Source organism: Aquarana catesbeiana, linkage group LG05 (genome assembly GCF_042186555.1).
Source record: "Aquarana catesbeiana isolate 2022-GZ linkage group LG05, ASM4218655v1, whole genome shotgun sequence".
NCBI lineage: Eukaryota > Metazoa > Chordata > Amphibia > Anura > Ranidae > Aquarana > Aquarana catesbeiana.
In genome coordinates, this window is record NC_133328.1 from 29344690 (window position 1) to 29370612 (window position 25923).

Genomic DNA, 25923 nt, shown 5'->3' on the forward strand with positions numbered 1-25923 from the left:
CAACAGCAAAGTAGATGTAGACCATAACCTGTGGCCCTCCAGCTGTTGCAGAACTACAAGTCCCATCATGCCTCTGCCTTTGGTAGTCATACTTGTAACTGTCAGCCTTGCAATGCCTCATGGGACTTTTAGTTCTGCAACAGCCACAGGTTGCGCACCCAATTCTTTAGTGTATAGGACTGTAAAGAAGCCCATCACCGCACATATATAACCACTCAACATCTATTGCAGAACTAGAATTCCCAGCATGCAGGACGATTGCATCCAACTAGCATATTCAAAAACACAATAGTCCCCTGACCTCATGTGGAGGCTGAAGACCTAAATATGAGCTAATCCTTCAAAGACCAACTCTGTGCTTATTAAGATCCATGCTCAGGCTACAGAAGGGTTGGTCAACCTGCAGGGAATAAGTCCCAGTGTGCTCAGTGTGTATCACATAGGCTGAAAACTCCTAACAGCTATAACTCACACAGCTAGTTGTGGAACTACAAGTCACAGCAATCAGTCATGAGCTTAAAGGAGCATCCTGACCTCAAAGGAGGGAGGTGAGATACCAACAGTCGCACAGGGCCTTGTAGCTTGTAAATAATATAGGATGTGACAATGCAAGTGCCTCAGTGCTATAGAAGGCATCTGCTGGAACAGCAAGTCCAAGCACAGTGTCGACAACTAGACAACCCCCTACCTACTTACATACCAACCCCCCAGTCATCCCCCCCCCCCCCATATTGCTCAACTGCAAAGGAGGTAGGTAGAAGTACATGCAATTCTATAGCAACGAGGGCAGAATGCTATTCCAAGTGTACTGGGGATTTGCAGCTATTAGTCAACCTAGTATTCTAGGCACACAATTTACACCCTCCTGTTCTCAAGAGATAATAAGAGGTCATACTGGGACTTTACTCAAAGTCTCACACTACTGTATAACCGAGGTGCCAAAATGTATGGATTGCATCGAGCCAAGGGATATTCAGGTACAGCTTCGCTTGCACCAGGGCCTCCGGTCAACATGGAGACTAGAAATTGCATCCTGGCACCTGGGCAGGCGCTCGAATGCTTCCACACACCCCCTTATAGCGCCCCCCCCCCCACTATGTATCCTGGGCTCAGATTGCCCATCTGCAGACCCAGGAACGGCATAGCGGTGCCATCAGGTAGAGGGGAGGAGAGCAGACACAGGTCTGCTCACCTCCTTGTTGCCGACCCGGAAGGGATATGTACGACGTCACTTCCGGGTCCCCATTGACCGTTTCCACGGCCAAAGAACGTAATGTAGTGCGATATGCAATACATTCAGAGGAGCATCGGGGAGACATCCAGGGTCAGATGCTGGAAGTCTCACTAAAGAGAACCTGTCACCAGAAAAATAAGTGATATTTGCCCCCATGTGGTAAAAATAAATAAATAAAAAAAAGCTTTTAAATGTAAAAAAATTAAGTTACACCCAAGCATATAATCCCCCCCCCCCCCCAAATAAAAATTGAGCCCACACACACACGTACATACAAAAACGTAAACACGTGTCAGGCGCCTACACCTGAAAACATTGATTGCGATACATGTTACATATCACCGCACACGCCGGAATTAGAGCAATTATTCTAGCACCAGGCCTCCTTTGTAACACTAAACTAATGACCTTTAGAGGGGGCTTTTAAAGCTCCGCCTAAGGAAAATATAGGGTACTGACATTTTTTTTGCCAATAATTCTAGCACCAGACCTCCTTCAGAATGCTAAATAAAGCTTTGTTAGTTTAAAAGAAAAAAGAAAAAAAAAAAAAAAAAATTGGCTCCTAGATTCAAAGCAAATTGGTCAAACCCTGGCTTGCACTCCCTTTTGCTCCTTGACCTGTAGATGCGTATACTTTACATTACATCCAGGAATAGGAGGCAGCTGCCAGGCATGCTGAGTTTTGCAGTTCTAGAACAGATGCAACACACAACAGGGGGAGATTTACTAAAACTGGTGCACTCACAATCTGGTGTGGCTCTGTAAAGGAACCAATCAGCTTCCAGGTCTGAACCCGGTTCACACTGATGCGGGTTTGAAATTGGCAATGCAGTCTGAATTTGGGGGGCGATTTCACAGAAGTCTGTGCGGGTTCCTGCACAGATGTCTATTCAAATCATCCTCCAAGTCACCAAAAGTAGTGCAGAAACTACTTTTAGGAATCGGGGCGGCACCGCAAAGTAGACGTCGCACTGATTCTGACGGTGCCATTGCTAACAATAGCTACCAATTTGGCATGCAATTTGACATGTCACATCGCATGCCAAATCTGCCCAATGTGAACATGGGCTTATTATCAAAGCTCAATTGAACAAGCTTGAGTTAGAAGCCGATTTGGCTACTGTACACGGCTGCACCAGATCCTGTCAGTGTGCTCCAGTTTTAGTAAACCCCCCCCCCCCCAATCCTGTAGAAGCACCAGTGCAAACACAGCACCAAAGTCCTGCTCATTACACTGGGACCTCTAGTGCCTCATATGTAGGAGACTCCTATTGTTGTAGAACAAGTCTGTACAGCAAGGATTGTGTTCAGCCAAGAAATCTGGATCCTCCACTTACACCCCCTTGTCCTTCACCATGCTGCCTTCTCCTCGATCTCACAGGAAACAATAGAAGGAAGTAAATAGCAGAGTGCAATCAGTACAGAGCTGGTCTTGCATAACCTGTGTGCCTTGTAAAACTGCTCTGGTACCAAAAGTCCCAGCAAACCCAGAGTGCGATAAAGGGTTATGTCACCTTTTGGAAAAAAACAGAAAGGTGAACACACATTGCAATATGGGAAAGTCTCCCCCAGTGGGGTTTTCCCGCAGAAAAATTGCAATCTTCGGGAGAGTGGTATTGTAAAAAGTTTTTATTGAAAAAATGGTAACAAAGCATATACACAAATGTTTAAAATATGAGCTCTGGTCGGAGATGTATAACATCATTCAATATATCTACAACAGTGTATACCCATCCAATGGTACATGATAGTAGTCAAACATCTGATATGCAAATTTCCAACGCGTTTCGACGTGTGTGGTCAAAGTCTTCCTCAGGGGATTAATTTGCTGTCAAAAAGTATATATGTATATTATTTATACATGTCAGCACACACATTGAACACACACACACACACACACACACACCTCCCCCTTCCTGGTCCCTGCTGTACTTACCTCCAATGCGTTATACAGTTTCACTGTCCATGAAGTCCAGTGCAGCGGTCCTGAGGTTTGAAAATTGCGCTGTTCTTCCACACCTTTCCCTATGGACGCCGGGATGGATCAGAGCAGTTTTAATAGGTCCGAGCTGGCACATGACCATGCTGACCAGTCAGAATCACTCTGATCCATCCCATCATCCCTATGGAACGAAAAGTACTAGGGCTGCAACTAACGATTATTTTCATAATCAATTAGTTGGCCGATTGTTTCGATTAATCGGTTATGAACCTTAAAAAAAAAAAAAAAAAAAAAAGTGGTGTACAATTTAGTTAATATATAACGTTTTAAAAAAAGGCAGCTTATTCTTAAATATCTCTATACAGTGGTAAATATAAATAACCAACTGTATGGTTAGGGAGTAAAATATCGAATCCACTCTGAGAATAAGACAGAGGAGAGACATACTGTATATACTCTATTAGAGACATACTGTATATACTATTAGAGGGTGAATCTGGTAAATATCATCAGACTCAGATCAAATCTTTTTTTATTAAACAATGTCTTCCTTCAAAAAAAAAAAAAAAAGTAATTTTAAGAACGTTCGTTTGATTTTCTAATCGTTAGTGGGGTCAAATCGACGTTCATTTTCAACCACAGTGACAGGAAAATTTGGAAATAGAAAACTTCTTGGTCACAGGAATTTTCAGACAGTGTATGTGGTTTTCATTCAGAAATTACATTCGTTTTAAAAACAGAATGTTAAAAACAAGTAAAAATTTCAAACAACATTCTTTCATTCAGCGAATGTACAAAGATTTTTCGTCTGAATATTGATCCGTGTGGCCAGCATAAGGCTCGGTACACAGCTATGCAGTTTGCTTTTGATCTGTTTCCACAGTGCGTTTTGATTTTTGCGCACTTAATTTTCCTGCGATTTGCATTCTCTGCATTTTTTTTTTTTTTTTTTTTTTTAGCCAATTTGTTGTTGGGCAGATTAAAAAACACAAATTGTTGCAAAAACGCATTACATGCATTTCTGCAGCTTCTCTATTGAAGTATATTGAACCAAAAAAAGCACTGTTTTGCATTAAAAAAAAAAAAAGTCCCTGACCCTTTCCAAATACACAGCGGTTGAAAAAAGCATAGATGTGAACGTGTCCAATAGGAAACCATAAAAATGACCTTTAGTGCGTTTCTGCAAAAAGCACCAAAAAACACATAGATGTGAACCAGGTCTTAGTGGTTTAGTAATATAATGGGGTAAAAAGAAAACTAAAATTAGCCCTTTATAGTACATAAAAAAAATAAAAAAAAATAAAAAAAAAAAAAAAAAAAAAAGAAGAGCAGATAATCACTACTGTAAAGGGTTCATTTTTTTACTGTAGAACTGTGAAAGTAATATTTACAGTAGCGATTATTTGCTCTATTTGTACTATAAAGGGCTCATTTTAGTTTTTTTTTTTAACCCCATTATGTTATTGGCCGATTAAATTGATTATGAAAATAGTAATCGATTAATTTCATAATTGATTAGTTGTTTCAGCCCTAGCAATTACATTTTGTTTTTTTAAACCCCAGAACCACTGCACTGGGCTGCATGGAAAAGGAAACCATATCACTCACTGGCGAGGTAAATGCAGCGGGGACCTGGGGTTGGGGGAGGTGTAGAGTGTTCACTCATATTTTGATTTTTTGATAAGACAAGCTAACCCTTTAAAAAGTGTATTTCCACTTCTTCAGGAAATCCCCATGACTGTAAACGTGTTCCCATTCACACAGCATGCCTAAAATATATTTTAAAAAATTATTTCTTACTTTGAAGCAGATTTATACATACGACTCGACTCTAGACCGCTTCAGTTTAGAAAAGCTTGCGGTGCTAAAAAACTTTCATGTAAAAATGGAACTTCCACCCAAAAATGGAACTTCCGCTTTAAGGGAGGTGACCCCCTGACATTTTTTTGAGGGGGGAGCGGATACCCTCTTTTAGAGGGTCCCAGCTCCCACTTCCTCCCAGGGCTGCGGAAGGGAGATCACCTCTCCCCCCTCCCTCTCGGCAATCACCTGGGACACGTCACAGGTCCCAGATGATCGCCCAGCCAGTCGCGGCTCACGCATGCCCGGCTATGAAGCCACAGCCGGTCTCCCACAGTTACAATGCCAGCGCCGCAGAGAGGAAGGGGAGACAAGCGGGGCTTCGTTCTCCCGCATTGCTGGACCCTGGGACAGGCAAGTGTCCGATTAGTAAAAAAGTCAGCAGCTGCAGTATTTGTAGCAAAAAAAAAAAATTAAGCAGAACTCCACTTTAAGCAAGGTAATACCTATATGTTTGGGAACATGCAACAAATAAAGTAGGTGTCATCCTAATCTGTCTGCAAAAGTGGAAATACACTTTAGGCAATGAGATCCCTAGTCAGATCTTGCACGATCTCCTCTTGTGACTTGGCGGCGGCCACTAGTGCAGCTGTGGCACCACAATTCCCAGCATGCATTCAGCCAAAGGCTCCGAGTCAAAGGAGCCTTGCTTTGTATTTGCAATCCTGCGTCAGTTTAACATCCGACTAAATGCAAATTGCCTGCACCGTACAACTCCTAAGCACTGTGCAAACTGCATTCTGACAAGAAATCTACCCACATCATCAGTCCTTCTGTTCCACGCTTCCAACCTGTACCCTGACCTCCTAGGAGGGTGGCGCCGATTGCGGCTATTCTGATATTGCACACCGGGGTCAGTCGTTTCCCAGCAGCTGAAAGACTGCCAACTACCCGTGCCTCTGTGGACCTACAAGTGCCAGCAGACAAATAACTGCATTTAGCCAAGAGATCTAAAGTTACTGCTTGCACTCCTTGTAATCCACCATGCTGATTTCTCTGTGACCACAACAGGGATAATACAAGGAGGGGGGACAGCTATCAGGCCACCCTGGACCTTAGCAAAATACCCACACATCTGCAACTATAATCACCAGCATGCCAGGGATTACATTCTGTCCAGGTATCTGCAGTCACGGCTTGCATCCTCCATGCTGCCTGAAGCTAATAATGAAAGGGAGGGAGGAGGGAGCTGCCGTGGCACTAAGCTGGCCTTGATAAGCCTGTGACTTGCAATCTCCTGCAAGAAAACTGGTGTCAAATAAAACTTTTTTTTTTTTTTTTGCAAATGCAATTCCCTCCACACTGCCTGTGCAAGCTGAGAGTTGCAGTTACTCAACAGCTGGAGGGTTTCATGTTACTGCATTTGGCGCAGAGATCTGGAAAACTTAGACCGCTCTCTGCCTGCTACCACGATTAAAGTAGAACTATACTGTATCTGAGCAAACTAAAAAACACCATTTTATTCATTTTTAATATTCAAAGCAAAATCCTCACACCCATTCATGTCTCCATGCTTTATTTTGCTGAGAAGTGACTTTGAAAAACACCACCCTAGCACTTCTGGTTGTGGCCATCTTGAGTAAGGGCAAATGATCCATGTAGCATTTACTTCCTGGAATCGATCTGCCCTTACCTCAGAGACGCAGGCAGGAGGGTGTGCCTAACTGAGAAAGCCCCTCCTCTCCTCCTGGAATGTATGACATAATTTGCCAAGGCATGGAAACCAGGAAGTAACTGAAGTGTAAAAAAAAAAAAAAAAAAAAAAAAAAAAAAGGAGAGTGGTCAAAACAAGTAAATAGAATTCACCTTACTATTTCTTTACAAATGCTAGCAGCATAAGGATTAAAAATAGTCAATGTTGGTTAAGACACAAGTTCTGGATGAACTACATGGGTCAGCGCATCAAGAATTGCTGCAAGAGAATACAGGGATGTTGGTGTGATATGTGACAATTACCGGCAAATGATCAGCTCTGGATGCAGACTGTCGGTGTCCTGAGCCAACCATTGGCAGGCAGAGGTGTAACTAGAACCTTCAGGGCAACTATGACCTTCCTGACTGCTGGGGCCCTTTCCACTGGACCCAGGACCCGTCCCGCCAAGCCCAGGTTCCTTAATTTCAATGGGTAATGTCCTAATTAATGCAACTCCTGCACTACTTTTCTGCAACTTTAGTGCGATTTAAGTGCCATAGACTGCAATGTTAAATCACAAACGTTGCCATCAAGTTGCATGGCTGTGGGGGTCACAGCAGTACGAATCGAGCCTTGAGGACCTGCAGTGGCCCCATTTGCAGTGGCAGAATGCCAGGGTCCAGTCCGGGGTGCAACTTTTGCGACCCTGGTAGTTCCAACACTGTTCACAGGTAATCGCCGCATAGCAATTACACACGTGGGTGGCTGCAATTCGCTGCAGGAGCTGGCAGCCTCCTGCAGCTAAAAGGACCCCCCCCCCCCCCCGCTGCTTCTCTCACCTCTACATGCTGTCTGTCAAAAATGCAGGTGTGAATGTAGCCTTTGTCCTCGATCGTGTTGGCTTATCTTCTTATCTTACAGGAGGGGAATAGAGGGAAGCAGCTAGTCGTCCCGCATGCAGAAGTTTCAACCCGATGCAAATAACATTTCTGAAACTCCGATTCCCAGCAAACACAGGCCAAAATCTGCAGTCATAGCTCACAAAATCTCCTCCATACTGTGTTTAAACTTCGCAGTTCCCTCTCCATATTACTTTTTCCTGACCTCATAGGAAAGAATATAAGGGCAGAAGCAGGCTGGTCAAGCTGGGACTTGCAGTACACAATTGTCTACATTCAGCTCAGGAGATCTGGGTCCACAACTTACACATATTAGATTCCCAGTATGTTTCTAGTCCCTCAACAGCAGGAGGCCCCCCTCCATTTTCACAATCACTATGGAACCAAACGTTCTATCAGGTCAGATACTCTATAAGCACTGCGCAGAACTTGCACCCCTCTGCCCCCTGCCAGTGACATTCCCTAGAAGGAATACAAGAGGGTGGCAGCTGCAAGTTCATGCCAGGACTTGTCATAGCAATTTTCCCACACTCTTGTGAAAACTACAAGTCCCAGCATGTCACATTGTATTTAGGCTGCAAACCCACAAAAGACAAACTTTTCTCTCTCTCTGGTTACAGCTATACTGAACTACAAGTACAAGCAGGTCAGGGATTTCACTGAACATCTGAAGCTTCATCTTGCATAATAAGAGTCATAAATTACCAATACAGTGCATCCGGAAAGTATTCACAGCACTTTACTTTTTCCACATTTTGTTATGTTACAGCCTTATTCCAAAATAGATTCAATTCATTATTTTCCTCAAAATTCTACGACCAATACCCCATAATGACAATGTGAATGGAGTTTGTTTGAAATCTTTGTAAAAAATAAATAAAAATCCCATGTACAGAAGTATTCACACACTTTGCCATGACACTCAAAATTGAGCTCAGGTGCATCCTGTTTCCACTGATCATCCTTGAGATGTTTCTACAACTTGATTGGAGTTCACCTGCGGTAAATTCAGTTGATTGCACATGATTTGGAAAGGCACACACCTGTCTATATAAAAGGTCCCGTAGTTAACAGTGTATGTCACCAAGCCATGAACTCCAAGGAATTGTCTGTAGACCTCCGAGACAGGATTGTATGGAGGCACAGATCTGGGGAAGGGTACAGAAACATTTCTGCAGCATTGAAGGTCCCAATGAACACAGTGGCCTCCATCATCCATAGATAGAAGAAGTTTGGAACCACCAGGACTCTTCCTAGAGCAGACCGCCCGGCAAAACTGAGCGATCGGGAGAGAAGAGCCTTAGTCAGGGAGGTAACCAAGAACCCGATGGTCACTCTGACAGAGCTCCAGCATTTCTCTGTGGAGAGAGGAGAACCTTCCAGAAGAACAACCATCTCTGCAGCACTCCACCAGTCAGGCCTGTATGATGAAGTGGCCAGATGAAGGTCACTCCTCAGTAAAAGGCACATGACAGCCCGTCTGGAGTTTGCCAAAAGGCACCTGAAGGACTCTCAGACCATGAGAAACAAAATTCTCTGGTCTGATGAAACAAAGATTGCACTCTTTGGCCTGAACGGCAAGCGTCATGTCTGGAGGAAACCAAGCACCGCTCATCACCTGCCCAATACCATCCCTACAGTGAAGCATGGTGGTGGCAGCATCATGCAGTGGGGATGTTTTTCAGTGGCAGGAACTGGGAGAATAGTCAGGATTGAGAGAAAGATGAATGCAGCAATGTACATGGACATCCTTGATGATAACCTGCTCCAGAGCGCTCTGGACCTCAGACTGGGGCAAAGGTTCATCTTCCAAAAGGACAACGACCCTAAGCACACAGCCAAGATAACAAAGGAGTGGCTATTGGATGACTCTGAATGTCCTTGAGTGGTCAAGCCAGAGCCCAGACCTAAACCTGATGAAACATCTCTGGAGAGATTTGAAAATGGCTTTGCAACGACACTCCCCATCCAACCTGATGGAGCTTGAGAGGTCCTGCAAAGAAGAATGGGAGAAACTGCCCAAAAATAGGTGTGCCAAGCTTGTAGCATCATACTCAAAAAGACCTGAGGCTGTAATTGGTGCCAAAGGTTCTTCAACAAAGTACTGAGCAAAGGCTGTGATACTTATGTACATGGGATTTTTTTATTTTTAATACATTTGCAAAGATGTCAAACTCCTTTCATGTTGTCATTATGGGGTATGGTTTGTAGAATTTTGAGGAAAATAATGAATTTAATCCATTTCGGAAAAAGGCTGGAACACAAAATGTGGAAAAGTGAAGCACTGTGAATACTTTCTGGATGCACTGTATAGCCATGGAACTGTAAATGCTAGCCATACAGCAAGAGACGTGCTGGCCAAGCCGTTCACCTTTGAGTCCCAGTATATGATGAGCTGCATTTATCATGGAGATCTGGAGCTGCACCTTGCACTCCTCAGGCTTGCTATTACTTGTACCTGACCTCACAAAAGACAAGACACCAGCAGCTGTCAGGTCTCACTGGAATTGGGCTCAGTAAACTTTATTTTACATGAGCAAAGGTCGGCAATCAGGGGTCTGTTACACTGGCTGTGATGTCATGCGTTCTGCTGCGTTGATTTTCCAACAAAGGCAAAATGCATGGACAAGAGAAATCCTGTTTTCAATAGGATCCATACACATGGAAGGAAAAGACGACCTGCATGCTTTATTTTGCAATGCTGACCTGCCTGCATTTAGGCTGTATTCACACCTCTGTGTTTTGAATCACGGACAGATTTGAGATGCCATTCATCTGAATGGCACCTAAAATCACGGTGTGGTCCTCCCATGATAAATTGTGCTGTAATCGCAGAAAACCGCATCGTGTGAAGCTCATCGACAAAAAAAAAAAATTCAGGACCTTCTTTTGTGTGACATGCTTCATGCGATGCAGTTTGCAGTGTGACAAGCGCGGCAGAACCACACTGCGATTTTAGGTGCCATAAAAAAGTTCATTCTGAAATCGCTGGCAGAATCTCGGAAAATCTGCCCACAAATTCAAAGGTGAGGTGTGAATGCAGCATAACCCATTCAAGCCAACACAGCTCTTTTAAGACTTGTCTCAATATAAAGCTGGGTTCACACCATCTGTGACCGCGGCTCGCAGCAGGGGGTCCGGTGCGTCCCCGTTCACTGTTTCAGGTCTGAAACTGAGCCAAAGACGCACAGGACCCTTCTTTAATACGCTCCATGGCCGCCCTAGAGATGTGTGAATTGGCTCCATTGAGAATCGGGCACACTCTCCTGTCATGCGAATTGGATGTGGGGAAAGCCGGATCCAATTCGCATATGTGTGTGAACCCGGCCCAAGCCATTGTGGTGTAAATAAGGCCCTAAAGAGGACCTCTCCCCATTAAAGTGATACCAAAGGAAACAGGATTATGGTTGTGTAATGGTTTTGCACAGAGCAGCCCTGATCCTCTTCTTCTTGAGTCCCCTGTCGGCACTTCTAACTCCACCCTGCCGAGTGCCCCCATAGCAAGCTGCTTGCTATGGGGGCACTCGTGTGGGCTCAGTCTATTGACACACAGAATAGGGCTCAGAGGCTCTCTTCTCACTGGCTGTGATTGACAGGTGCTGGAGCCAATAAGAATGGAGAGCGCCGAGAGAGCAGGTGCTCTTGTGCACATTGCTGGATAGAGATTGGGCTCGAGTAAGTATGGGGGGGGCTAAGCTGAGCACACAAGTTTTTTTTTTTTACTTTCATGCATATAATGAAGAAAAAAAAAAAAAACAAAAAAACACTTTAGCCTTAAAAGTGATTGTAAAGTCTCATCCCCCCCCCCCCCAAGAACAACAAATATGTTATACTTACCTGCTCTGTGTAGTGGATTTGCACAGAGGAGCCCTGATGCTCCTCTTCTCGGGTGCCTCTTTTGTTCTCCTGGCCCCTCCTCCCTGTCCAGTGCCCCCACAGCAAGCAGCTTGCTATAGGGGGCACCCGAGCTGAGTCCACAGCTCCCAGTGTCCAGACACAGTGCCGCGGCCCCCGGCCGCCTCTCCCTCCTGATTGAGTGACTTTGACAGCAGTGGGAGCCAATGGCGCCGCTGATGTGTCTCAGCCAATCAGGAGGGAGCATCTCGGACGGCCGACACACTCATGGACATTGCTGGACAGAGATGGGGATCAGGTAAGTATTAGGGGGGCTGTTACACACAGAAGGCTATCTTAAAGGGAATAGAATGCGTTAAAGCGGAGTTCCACTCATTTAAAAGTCAGCAGCTACAAAAAGTGTAGCTGCTGATTTAATAATCAGACACTCACCTGTCCCACGGTCCAGTGATGCGGGCGCACAAAGCCTCGCTCCTCACCACTTCGCCGGCATTCTAACTGTGGGTGCCCGGCTGTGCGCTGTGAATGGCCAGGCAATCTTTTGGGACCTGAGACGTGTCCCAGAAGATTGCAGGGAGGGGGTGAACCATCTTCTGGCGCCGCGGAGCCAGGAGGAGGAAGTGGGAGCTTTGTGCCCTTAAAAACAGGGCACCCGCCCCCCCCCAAAAAAGACATGCCAAATGTGGCATGTCAGGGGGTCACCATCACTTAAAGCGGACGTTTCATTTTGTGGTGGAACTCCGCTTTAAGATAAAAAAAAAAAAAACAAAAAAAAAAAAAACAAAACAAAAAAAAAAACCTTCCGACTTTACAACCCCTTTAAGAACCACTTTAAAAAAAGCACAGATGCATGCTACTTCTAATGGCAAAAGAAAACACTGCACACTAATATCTAAGCTTTTTTTCACTTCTGCCTTTTTCTGAGCCACTGGTGATGTAGCCAGTGCCTCCTGGGAAGGTTACATCACCAGTGCCTTCACTGGAGCTCTAGTCAGAAACTGCAAAATCTCATGGGATCGGAGGAAACAAAATGTCACTCTTTCATAGATGACATACAAACCAGCAGGCAGCTGTTCCTCAGTTTGCATATGTGCAAGATCTGGTTTGAACATGATTGGCGGGCGCGACCACCGAACACATGCAAGAATCAAAATGGTGGCACAAATTTCTATGAGGAGAAGAGGAGCATTCCTACGTGGCAAAGAAGAAACCAAATGAGGCACCAAAATATTTTCAATGTATTCCTTTGGCTAAAGTACCTTTCAGTAACAACGGCACTGTCATTAGGAATGGAGGGGGGTGGGGAAATTAGGTCCACTTTGGCCTGAAAACTTGTTCTGTACTACACGGCCCTCGTGCCGCAGTTTGGAGACCACAGACCTAGAATACCTGGCACATTACCTGACCTCACAGATGGTAGCAATAAAAACTGCCAGATGACAGAACACAGTGGGATGTCTAAGTTTGGACCTTGCCCACCTCTGTCCCTGGATTCTGCAGAACAAATGCCAGCAAGTCAGGATTATGGCCATTGTATACAGGGCTCTTATCACTGCCATAATGAACTACAAGTCACAGCATGTGGGGGACAGCTTCAGAAACCAAAACTTCCACCCCTCTGCCCCCAACATACTGCAGGTATATGGAAAGGCTGTCAGCCACACTTTTTAAAATGTCAAATCCAAGCAAATCAATGGCTGCACCCAACCTAGCGATCTGGAGATGCAGCATGCACCCCTCCCTATCCTCCGCCATGCTGAACTACAAGTCCCAGCACAATCAGGACTGTATGCAATCTAGAGATATGGAGGCAAAGCGTGCACCCCTCTGTACTCCTCCATGCTAAACTACAAGTCTCAGAATATAAAGGATTGGATTCTATCTAGACATCTATAGGCACAGCTTCCTACTGGATCCCAGCTGTACCGTACTACAGTGCCAACATAACAGGGACTCAATTTATTCAGGTGCTTGCTCCCCTCTTCGCCCTCCCATGTTGCACTACAGGTCCCAAAATGGCCAGAAATGAATACAATCCAGAGAGCTGGACCCACAAATTGCTGCCCCCCCCGTTGTGCTGAACTACAAATCCCAGCAAGGTAGCATCCAATCCAAGGATCAACACTCACAGCTTGCACCCCAAATTGAACTACAAGTTCCAGCAAGTCAGAGACTGCATACTGTCTGCAACTGGCACCCCCTCAATATCCTCCATGCTACTACAAGTCTCAGCATATGAAGGATTGGATACAAGTCTCAGCAAGCCAGAGCTTGCATCAGTGCATAGATGAGCAGCCCTAGCTTGAACCTCACTGTCCTCTACTGTTCTGAGAACTGTCAACCCATCATTCTCCTCCATGGTAAACTACAAGTCTCAGCAAGAGCTTGTATCATTCTACAGATGAGCAGCCCTAGCTTGCATCTCACTGTTGAGAACTACAAGTCCCAGCTGGTCAGGACATGCTTTCAATCTTAAAAAAAGAGCCCACGCCCTTCTGTGCCCTGCCATACTGAACTACAACTGTCAGCATGGCATAAATCTTATCTAGAGATCTGAGGCTACCTCTTGCCTTCCTCTATCCTCCCTGAACCACAAGTCCCATCATGTCGGAGATCACATTCGGCCGAAATGTTTGCAGACAAAGCTTGTACCTTTCATAATGAACTACAAATCCCAGTATATCAGAGACTACATTCATTATACAGCTGGCACCCTTCCATTCTCCTCCATACAGAACAGCATGCAACTCTGGGGTCACATCTTGCAACCTTCAGTTAACTCAGTTAAGAACTACAAGTCCCAGGATGCCAGAGACTGCATTCAAGGAAAAAAAGACTGAACCCCTCTAAATTTCCTCCATGTCCCAACATACAGCCAGAGATATGAGCCCCGGTTACACGGCCTCCCACCATGCAGAATTACATGTCCTAACATGTCATAGGATGTACACAACCTAAAGATCTGATCATATCTTGCAAGTCAACGTTCGAGTGTCCCAGAACACAACCTGGAGATATGGGGGAGGGGGGTCATACTGTATTTTGCACCCCTTTATCTTCCATGCGGAACAAGCCCCATATTAGCATAAATTTCATATAACTTGCACCCTTGCAGATCCACCATGATGCCTGCTTCCACCATGCCAGAGACTGTCCTTGGCATAAAGACTGAAGAGAAAGCCAGGAGATACGGGAGTCTCAGCTTTCTCCCCCACCATGCTGAAGGTGGAATAGACCTGCTCATAGCAACTATCAGGCCCACATGGTCCTCTAGTGTCCCGGCCTGGAGATATGGGATCACATTCTACATCCCTCAGAAGTTGTATATAACTTGGAGGTCACATCTTAGATCCCAACGATGAAATATAAAGTCTTAACATGCCTTGCAGTATTCAGTGGAGCTTGCTCCCCTCTTCCTATGTGCTGAACTACATGTCCCAGCATGCCAGAGACTGCAGGAAATTTTCACCCATGTACCCCCTCCTTGCCAAACTTCATATCCCAGCATAAAAATCAGCCTCACCCTTCTGCCATGAGGAACCACAAGTCCCAGCATACCACACATTGCATTCAGTTTTGAACTTCTATCTTCCGTTGCACTGAACTACATGTCCCCGCATACTGCCCAGTGATCTATGGTTACATCCTGCACCCCCCGCCCCTTACCATGAGTTACCACAAGTCCCAGCATGCCATACATTGCTTACAGCCCAGAGATTTGAGGTCAGACCTTAAGCTTCATCATCATGGACCACAAATCCCAGCACCTGCATTCTACAGCTTGCACAAACTACAGGTCCCAGCATACCATCTAGTGAGCCTGGGCTCTCATCTTATACAGCCTGCCCCGCCCCCCCCACACAAATGGTGAACTAAAACTCCCAGCATACAGTCTAGATATCTGGGGTCAAACTTTCCAACCTTCATGTTATGCTACAAGTCCCAGAACGCCCTCTAATAATCTATAGGTTTAAAACATGATTAAGCACAAGTACCAGCATGCCAGAGTCCGGCATCACTGTGCCAACCCCCGCCATGATGAATTAAAAGTCCCAGAATATAATCTTGCCATGTGGAGTCACATCTTGCACTCGCCATGTTTAGCTCTGAGTCCCAGCACTCCATGCATTGCACTCATTGTAGACACAGTACCCCCTCCCCCACTATGTTGAACCAGAAGCCCCAGTATGCAGTAGATTGTGCTCATTGAAAACACCCCCCCCCCCCCATATGTTGCAACGGAGCAGACCATATTGCACCCCCTGACCCCCCCACTATGGTGAACCAGAAGTCCCAGCATGACACAGATCACATTCACTGTAGACTCTGAACACCCCCACCATTGTGAACCACAAGTTCCAGCAGGCTGCACTTAGTGTGGGCTTTGCATCCCCTCTGCCCCCACTAGGATGACCCCCAGGCCATATATTGCACCCACTGAGGACTGACTTGGCACCTCCAATATGTTGAACCTCAAATCCCCGCATGGCATATATTGCACTTATAGCAGACTTACACCCCCCCCACCCCAACCATCATCATGAACCACAAGTGCAAGCATGCCAAGGATTACACTTGTAGCCTTTGTACCCCCAATATGGCAAAACACAAGTCCCAGCATGCCGTATATCGCACCCACGGAAGTCTCTGCCCCCCACCATGGTGAACCACACATTTGGCTTTCTATAAATCGCACTTATTGTAGACTTGGCACCCCGTGCCGTATATTGCACTTATTGTAAACTTACACCTCATTTCCCCCCCCCACCCCCTGATTTGTTCAACCCAAAGTCGTAGCATACCATTATATCGCAGCCACTGAAGACTGGGCACCCCTGACCCTCACTGTGATGAACCACAAGGCCCAGCATGCCAATGATGGGGCTAATTGAGCCTGTGGACTCCCCATATGGCAAAAAACACAAGTCCCAGCATGCCATGTATTGCACCCTCTGAAGACTCAGCACACCCTGCCCCCCCCCACCATGGTGAACCACAAATCTCAGCATGCCATGTATTGCACCCTCTGAAGACTCAGCACACCCTGCCCCCCCCGGTGAACCACAAATCTCAGCATGCCTTGGACTGCACCGTCTGAAGACTTGGCACACCCTGCCCCCCCCCCCCCACGGTGAGCCACAAATCTCAGCATGCCTTGGATTGCACCGTCTGAAGACTTGGCACACCCTGCCCCCCCCCCCCCCACACCATGGTGCACCACAAATTTCAGCATTCCTTGGATTGCACTTATTGGGGACTCTGCGCCTCCTCCGCACATGTCCTGAATTTTGTTTACTATATAATTTGCACCCCCCTGACCCCCGATATGTTGAATCCAAAGTCCTAACATGCCATTGATGGTACTCAGACCCTGCCAGACCCCCCACTCTTAATGTGATGAATCACAAGTTCCAGAATGCCATATACTGCACTCGTAGGCTTCGCACACCCCCCCCCCCCCCATATTAGATGAACTACAAGTCCCACAATGCCATGGATTGCACTTACTTTAGACTTTGAACCCCCCAGACCCCCATTATGTTCAACCACAAACACCAGCAGGCCATAGATTGCACCCAGTGTAGACTACGGATCACCCCTGACTTTTAGTATGGAGAACCACAAGTCCCAGCATGTCCTTAATTACACTCACTGTAGACTTTGGACCCCCAATACGGCAAACCAAAAGTCCCAGCATGCTACATATTACACCCACTGAAGGGTCTGCAAACTCTGCCCCCCACCATGGTGAACCATAAGACCCCACTGCAGACTCTACACTCAACCGTGATGAACCACAAGTCCCAGAATGACATGGATTGCACTCTCCCCCCCCAATGTACCACAAGTCCCAACATGTCCTGGATTTCACCTAATGTATACTTTACACCCACCTGACCCCCAATATGTTGAATTCCAAGTCCCAGCATGCCATGGGCAGAACTCATTGTAGTCCTTGCCAGACCCCCAACCCTAATGTGGTGAACCATAAGTTCCAGCATGCTGTACACTGCACCCCCCCACCACCACCACCACGATTCCATGGATTGCACTTATTATAGACATTGCACCCCCTGACCAACTATGATTAACTCAAAATCCAGCAGCCCATATATTGCCCCCCCATTGTAGACTTTGCATCACTCCTGGTCATCAATATGGTGAGCCACAAGTCCCAGCATGCCATGGATTGCACTCACTGGGGACTCTGCACCCCTCCCCCCATAATGACCCACAACTCCCAACATGTCCTGATTTCACTTATTGTATACCTTGCACCCCCCGATCCCCAATATGTTCAACCCAAAGTCATAGCATGCCACAGACATACTGTCCATGACATACTGGACCAGACCTCCAGCCCTAATGTGGGGAACCACAAGTCCTATAATGCCATATCCTGCACTCATTGTAGGCTTTACACCCCCCCCCCCCTATAATATAAACTACAAGTCCCACAATGCCATGGGTTGCACTTATAGACTTTGCACCTCCAATATGTTGAACACCGAGTCCCAGCATGCCATGGACGGTACTCATGGTAGACCTTGCCAGACCCCAACCCTGATGTGGTGAACCACAAGTTGCAGAATACCATACACTGCACTCATTGCACCCCCCATAAGATGAACTACAAGTCCCACAAGTCCATGGATTGCACTTAATTTATACTTTGCACCCCTCTGATCACCCCCACTATGTTGAACCCCAAGTCCTAGAATAGATGGACACCATTGGACGGTACTCATTGCAGACCTGGCCTGACCCATCACCTTCATGTGGTGAACCACAAGTCCCAGAATGCCATTTCCTGCACTCATTGTAGACATTGCACCCCCCTGAACCCGCACTATGTTCAGCTAAACACCGGAAGGCCATAGATTGTCCCCATTGTACACCCCGACCCTCAATGTGGAGAACTACAAGTCCCAGCATGCCCCGGACTGTACTCATTGTAGACTCTGCACCCCCCCTCCATGGAGAACTACAAGTCCCAGCATGCCCCGGATTGTACTCATTGTAGACTCTGCACCCCCTCCATGGAGAACTACAAGTCCCAGCATGCCCCGGATTGTACTCATTGTAGATTCTGCACCCCCCCACGGAGAACTACAAGTCCCAGCATGCCCCAGACTGTACTCATGGTAGATTCTGCACCCCCTCCATGGAGAACTACAAGTCCCAGCATGCCCCAGACTGTACTCATTGTAGATTCTGCACCCCCCATGGAGAACTACAAGTCCCAGCATGCCCCGGACTGTACTCATTGTAGATTCTGCACCCCCCCTCCATGGAGAACTACAAGTCCCAGCATGCCCCGGACTGTACTCATTGTAGATTCTGCACCCCCTCCATGGACAACTACAAGTCCCAGCATGCCCCAGATTGTACTCATTGTGGACCCTGCACCCCCCATGGAGAACTACAAGTCCCAGCATGCCCCGGACTGTACTCATTGTAGATTCTGCACCCCCCCTCCATGGAGAACTACAAGTCCCAGCATGCCCCGGATTGTACTCATTGTGGACTCTGCACCCCCCCACGGAGAACTACAAATCCCAGCATGCCCCAGACTGTACTCATTGTAGATTCTGCACCCCTCCATGGAGAACTACAAATCCCAGCATGCCCCAGACTGTACTCATTGTAGATTCTGCACCCCCTCCATGGAGAACTACAAATCCCAGCATGCCCCGGACTGTACTCATTGTAGATTCTGCACCCCCTCCATGGAGAACTACAAATCCCAGCATGCCCCGGACTGTACTCATTGTAGATTCTGCACCCCCTCCATGGAGAACTACAAGTCCCAGCATGCCCTTCCCCCGGTCTCACCTCTGCTCCCGGGGGACACGGCGTTCCTCCTCTCCGGGGAAGTACTGCTCCTCCTCCTCCGGACTCTGGCCGCCTCGGGGCTGCTGTGGGTTGGGGGCGGGGTGGAAGGGCTGGGGGGTCCGCCGGCCGGTTCGGTGTTGCTGGCCACGGAGGAGGCGGACGGGGAACGGCTGGCCAGGAGCTGGTAGGGCACGGTGGCTCGGATGGGCTGCAGGAGTCGGGCTGAGCCCCCCGGGGTGGGAGGGGAGCCGGAGCCGCGCTTCACTCGGGGGTGAGTGGAAGACATGACGGGCGAGCTGCACTCAGGAGGAAGCCTTCTCCTCCCCCCGCGGCCGCCCGTGACGCAGCAGCTGCTCCTCCTCGGCCCCCCGAATGGCCGCCGGCGACTGTCACACAGCGGCGAGGAGGAAGGGGGCGGGGTCGGCGGCGGCGCGTCCAGGCCAATGAGACGGCGGCGGGCAGAGGTGACGCAAGAGGTCCGGCCAATCGGGAGGCGAGTCCTCTCATGCAGCGCGGAGTGGGCGGGCCTGGCGGAAGGTTGTAGCGTAGACTCGGTGAGTGACGTCACTAGCGGAGTAATCCGAGAGAGCACTGAGCATGTGTACAAATACTACTACTACTACCCCTAATATGTGTATAAATATTACTACTACCCCCTAATATGTGTATAAATACTACTACTACCCCTAATATGTGTATAAATATTACTACTACCCCTAATATGTGTATAAATACTACTACTACTACCCCTAATATGTGTATAAATACTACTACTACCCCCAATATGTGTATAAATACTACTAATACCACTAATATGTGTATAAATATTACTACTACCCCCTAATATGTGTATAAATACTACTACTACCCCCTAATATGTGTACAAATATTACTACTACCCCTAATATGTGTATAAATACTACTACTACTACCCCTAATATGTGTATAAATACTACTACTACCCCCTAATATGTGTACAAATACTACTACTACCCCTAATATGTGTATAAATATTACTACTACCCCTAATATGTGTATAAATACTACTACTACTACCCCTAATATGTGTATAAATATTACTACTACCCCTAATATGTGTATAAATACTACTACTACCCCTAATATGTGTATAAATATTACTACTACCACTAATATGTGTACAAATACTACTACTACCCCTAATATGTGTATAAATACTACTACTACCCCCTAATATGTGTACAACTACTACTACTACCCCTAATATGTGTACAAATACTACTACTACCCCTAATATGTGTACAAATACTACTACTACCCCTAATATGTGTATAAATACTACTACTACCCCCTAATATGTGTATAAATACTACTACTACCCCTAATATGTGTACAAATACTACTACTACTCCTAATATGTGTACAAATACTACTACTCCTAATATGTGTACAAATACTACTACTACTACTACCCCTAATATGTGTACAACTACTACTACTACCCCTAATATGTGTACAAATACTACTACTACTCCTAATATGTGTACAAATACTACTGCCCCTAATATGTGTACAAATACTACTACTACTACCCCTAATATGTGTACAAATACTACTACTACCCCTAATATGTGTACAGATACTACTACTACCCCTAATATGTGTACAAATACTACTACTCCTCCTAATATGTGTACAAATACTACTACTCCTAATATGTGTACAAATACTACTACTACTACTACCCCTAATATGTGTACAAATACTACTACCCCTAATATGTGTATAAATACTACTACTACCCCCTAATATGTGTACAAATACTACCCCTAATATGTGTACAAATACTACTACCCCTAATATGTGTACAAATACTACTACCCCTAATATGTGTACAAATACTACTACTACTACCCTCAATATGTGTACAAATACTACTACTACCCCTAATATGTGTACAAATACTACTACTACTACCCTCAATATGTGTACAAATACTACTACTACCCCTAATATGTGTAAAAATACTACTACTACTACCCTCAATGTGTGTACAAATACTACTACTACCCCTAATATGTGTACAAATACTACTACTACCCCTAATATGTGTACAAATACTACTACTACTACCCTCAATATGTGTACAAATACTACTACTACCCATAATATGTGTACAAATACTACTACTACTACCCTCAATATGTGTACAAATACTACTACTACCCCTAATATGTGTAAAAATACTACTACTACCCCTAATATGTGTACAAATACTACTACTACTACCCTCAATATGTGTACAAATACTACTACTACCCCTAATATGTGTACAAATACTACTACTACTACCCCTAATATGTGTACAAATACTAATACTACCCCTAATATGTGTACAAATACTACTACTACCCCTAATATGTGTACAAATACTACTACTACTACCCTCAATATGTGTACAAATACTACTAGTACCCCTAATATGTGTACAAATACTACTACTACCCTCAATATGTGTATAAATACTACTACTACCCCTAATATGTGTATAAATACTACTACTACCCCTAATATGTGTACAAATACTACTACTACTCCTAATATGTGTACAAATACTACTGCCCCTAATATGTGTACAAATACTACTACTACTACCCCTAATATGTGTACAAATACTACTACTACCCCTAATATGTGTACAGATACTACTACTACCCCTAATATGTGTACAAATACTACTACTACCCCTAATATGTGTACAAATACTACTACTACCCCTAATATGTTTACAAATAATACTACTACTACCCCCAATATGTGTACAAAAACTACTACCCCCAATATGTGTACAGATACTACTACTACCCCTAATATGTGTACAAATACTACTACTACCCCTAATATGTGCACACATACTACTACTACCCCTAATATGTGTACAAATACTGCTACTACCCCTAATATGTGTACAAATACTACTACTACCCCCAATATGTGTACAAATACTACTACTACCCCTAATATGTGTACAAATATTACTACTACTACCCCCAAAATGTATACAAATACTACTACTACTCCTAATATGTGTACAAATACTACTACTACCTCCAATATGTGTACAAATACTACTACTAACCCCAATATGTGTACAAATATTACTACTACCCCCAATATGTGTACAAATACTACTACTACCCCTAATATGTGTACAAGTACTACTACCCTTAATATGCATACAAATACTACTACTACCCCTAATATGTGTACAAATACTACTACTACCCCTAATATGTGTACAAATACTACTACTACTACCCCTAATATGTGTACAAATACTACTACTGCCTCCAATATGTGTACAAATACTACTATTACTACCCCCAATATGTGTACAGATACTACTACTACTACCTCCAATATGTGTATAAATACTACTACTACCCCCAATATGTGTACAAATACTACTACTACCTCCAATATATGCACAAATACTACTACTACCCCCAAAATATGTACAGATACTACTACCCCTAATATATGTACAAATACTACTACTACCTCCAATATGTGTACTACTACTACCCCCAATATGTGTACAAATACTACTACTACCCCTAATATTTGTACAAATACTACTACTACTCTTAATATTTATACAAATACTACTACTACCCCCATTATGTGTACAAATACTACTACTGCCCCTAAAATGTGTACAAATACTACTAATACAACCCCTAAAATGTATACTACTACTACTACCCCTAATATGTGTACAAATACTACTACTACCCTTAATATGTATACAAATACTACTACCTCCAATATGTGTACAAATACTATTACTACTACCCCCAATATGTGTACAAATACTACTACCCCCAATATGCGTACAACTAGAAATACTACTACCCCCAATATGTGTACAACTACTACTACTATCCCCAATATGTGTACAAATACTACTACACCCAATATGTGTACAACTAGAAATACTACTACCCCCAATATGTGTACAAATACTACTACCCCCAATATGTGTACAACTAGAAAAATTACTACCTCCAATGTGGGTACAAATACTACTACCATCAATATGTGTACAACTACTACTACCCTCAATATGTGTACAAATACTACTACTACCCCCAATATGTGTATAACTAGAAATACTACTACCCCATTATGTGTACAAAAACTATTACCCCCAATATGTGTACAGCTACTACTACCCCCAATATGTGTACAACTAGAAGTACTGCTACCCCCAATATGTGTACAACTATTACTACCCCCAATATGTGTACTACTACTACTACTACCACAATATGTGTACAACTAGAAATACTACTACCCCAAAATGTGTATACCTACAAATACTAGCACCCCCCAATATGTGTACACATACTACTACCCCAATATGTGTACAATTTCAAATACTACTACCCCCAATATGTGTACAAACTACTACTACCCCAATATGTGTACAACTACTACTACTACTACCCCAATATGTGTACAACTAGAAATACTACTACCCCCAATATGTGTATACCTGCAAATACAACTACCCTCAATATACAACCAGCACTGCGCATGTCTACAACTACAAATACCACTACCCCCAACATGTATACAACTACCTCCAATATGTGTACAACTACAAATACTACTACCTTCAATATACACCCATCGCTGAGCATGTGTACAACTACAAATACTACTACCCCAACATGTGTACAGTTACAAATACTACTACCCCCAATATGTGTACGACTACCCCATATTACTTCTACTACCACCCCTAATATACACCCAGCATGGAAATGTGTACAACTACAATAACCACTACCCCAATATGTGTACACCTACAACTACCCCTATATTACTACTTCTACTACTTCCCCAATATACACCCAGCACAAAGCATGTGTACAACTACTACTATCACCATACAACTACTACTACTGCTCCCATTCAGTTACTACTACCCCCAAAATACACCCAGCACTGAACATGTGTACAATTACCCCCATATAATTACTACTACTCCCAACTACTACTATCACCACCCCCAATATATACCCAGCACTGAACATGTGTACAACCACAAATACTTTTGCCCCCATAGAACTACTGCTACCCCAATACACACCCAGCACTGAGCATGTGTAAATCTACTACTACCACCATACAAATACTACTCCCATAGAACTACTACTACCCCCAATAGACACCCAGCACTAAGCATGTGTACAAATACTACTACTACCCCAATATATATCCAGTATATACTGTATACCTAGTACTGAGCATGTGTACAACTACTACTACCCCCACATAACTACTAGTACCCCCCAATATGTACTGAGCACTGAGCATGTGTACAACTACTACTACCCCATAGAACTACTATATATATATATATATATATATATATATATATATATATATATATATATATATACCCAGTATACATACTCACATGTGTACAACTACAAATATTACTTCCCCCAACATTTGTACAACCACCCCCATATTACTACCCCAAATATGTTTATAACTACAAATACTGCTACCCCCAAGATGTGTACAAATACTACCCCCAATATGTGTACAACTACCCCCATACTACTACTACTACTCCCAATATACACCCAGCACTGAGCATGTGTACAAATACAAATACTACTACACCCAATATGTGTACACCTACAAGTACCCCAATATACACCCAGCACTGAGCATGTGTAGAACTACTACTACCCCCATACAACTACTACTACTACTATTCTCATACAACTACTACTACCCCCAATATACACCCAGCACTGAACATGTGTACAACTACCCCCATATAACTACTACTACTCCCAACTATTACTACCACCACCCCCATATATACCCAGCACTGAGCATGTGTACAATCACAAATACTACTGCCCCTAATATGTGTACAACTACAAATACTACTACCCCCATAGCACTACTACTACCCCAATATACACCCAGCACTGAGTATGTGTAAAACTACTACTACCACCATACAACTACTACTCCCATAGAACTAGTACTACCCCCAATAGATACCCAGAACTGAGTATCTGTACAACTACAAATACTACTACCCCCACACTACTACTACTACTACCCCCAATATATATCCAGTATATATACCCAGTACTGAGCATGTGTACAACTGCTTCTACCCCCAATATGTACTCAGCACTGAGCATGTGTACAACTATTACTAACCCATAGAACTACTACTACCCCAAATATATACCCGGTACTGAACATGTGTACAACTACAAATACTAAAATCCCCAACATGTGTACAACTACCCCATATTACTACCCCCAATATGTGTACAAATACTACTACCCCCAATATGTGTACAGCTATCCCCATATTACTACTACTACTCCCAATACACCCAGCACTGAGCATGTGTACAACTACTACAACCACCATACAACTATTACTCCCATACAACTACTACTACCCCAATATACACCCAGCACTGAGCATGTGTACAACTATTCCCATATAACTACTACTACCACCACCCCCAATATATACCCAGCGCTGAGCATGTGTACAACTACAAATACTACTACCCCCAATATGTGTACAAATACTACTACCCCAATATGTGTACAACTAGCCCCATATTACTAC

The 25923-nt window shown here is 44.5% G+C and overlaps 1 protein-coding gene across 1 annotated transcript in view; it reads right to left on the reverse strand.

Moving 5' to 3' along the window:
- Positions 1–19693, reverse strand: part of GLCCI1 (glucocorticoid induced 1) — a 153525-nt gene extending 133832 nt beyond the window's left edge. The window contains exon 1 of the mRNA XM_073629548.1: positions 19260–19693. Coding sequence (XP_073485649.1) covers positions 19260–19545 — 286 coding nt within the window. The 5' untranslated portion in view covers positions 19546–19693. The remainder of the gene's footprint in view (positions 1–19259) is intronic.
- Positions 19694–25923: the final 6230 nt, after the last annotated feature.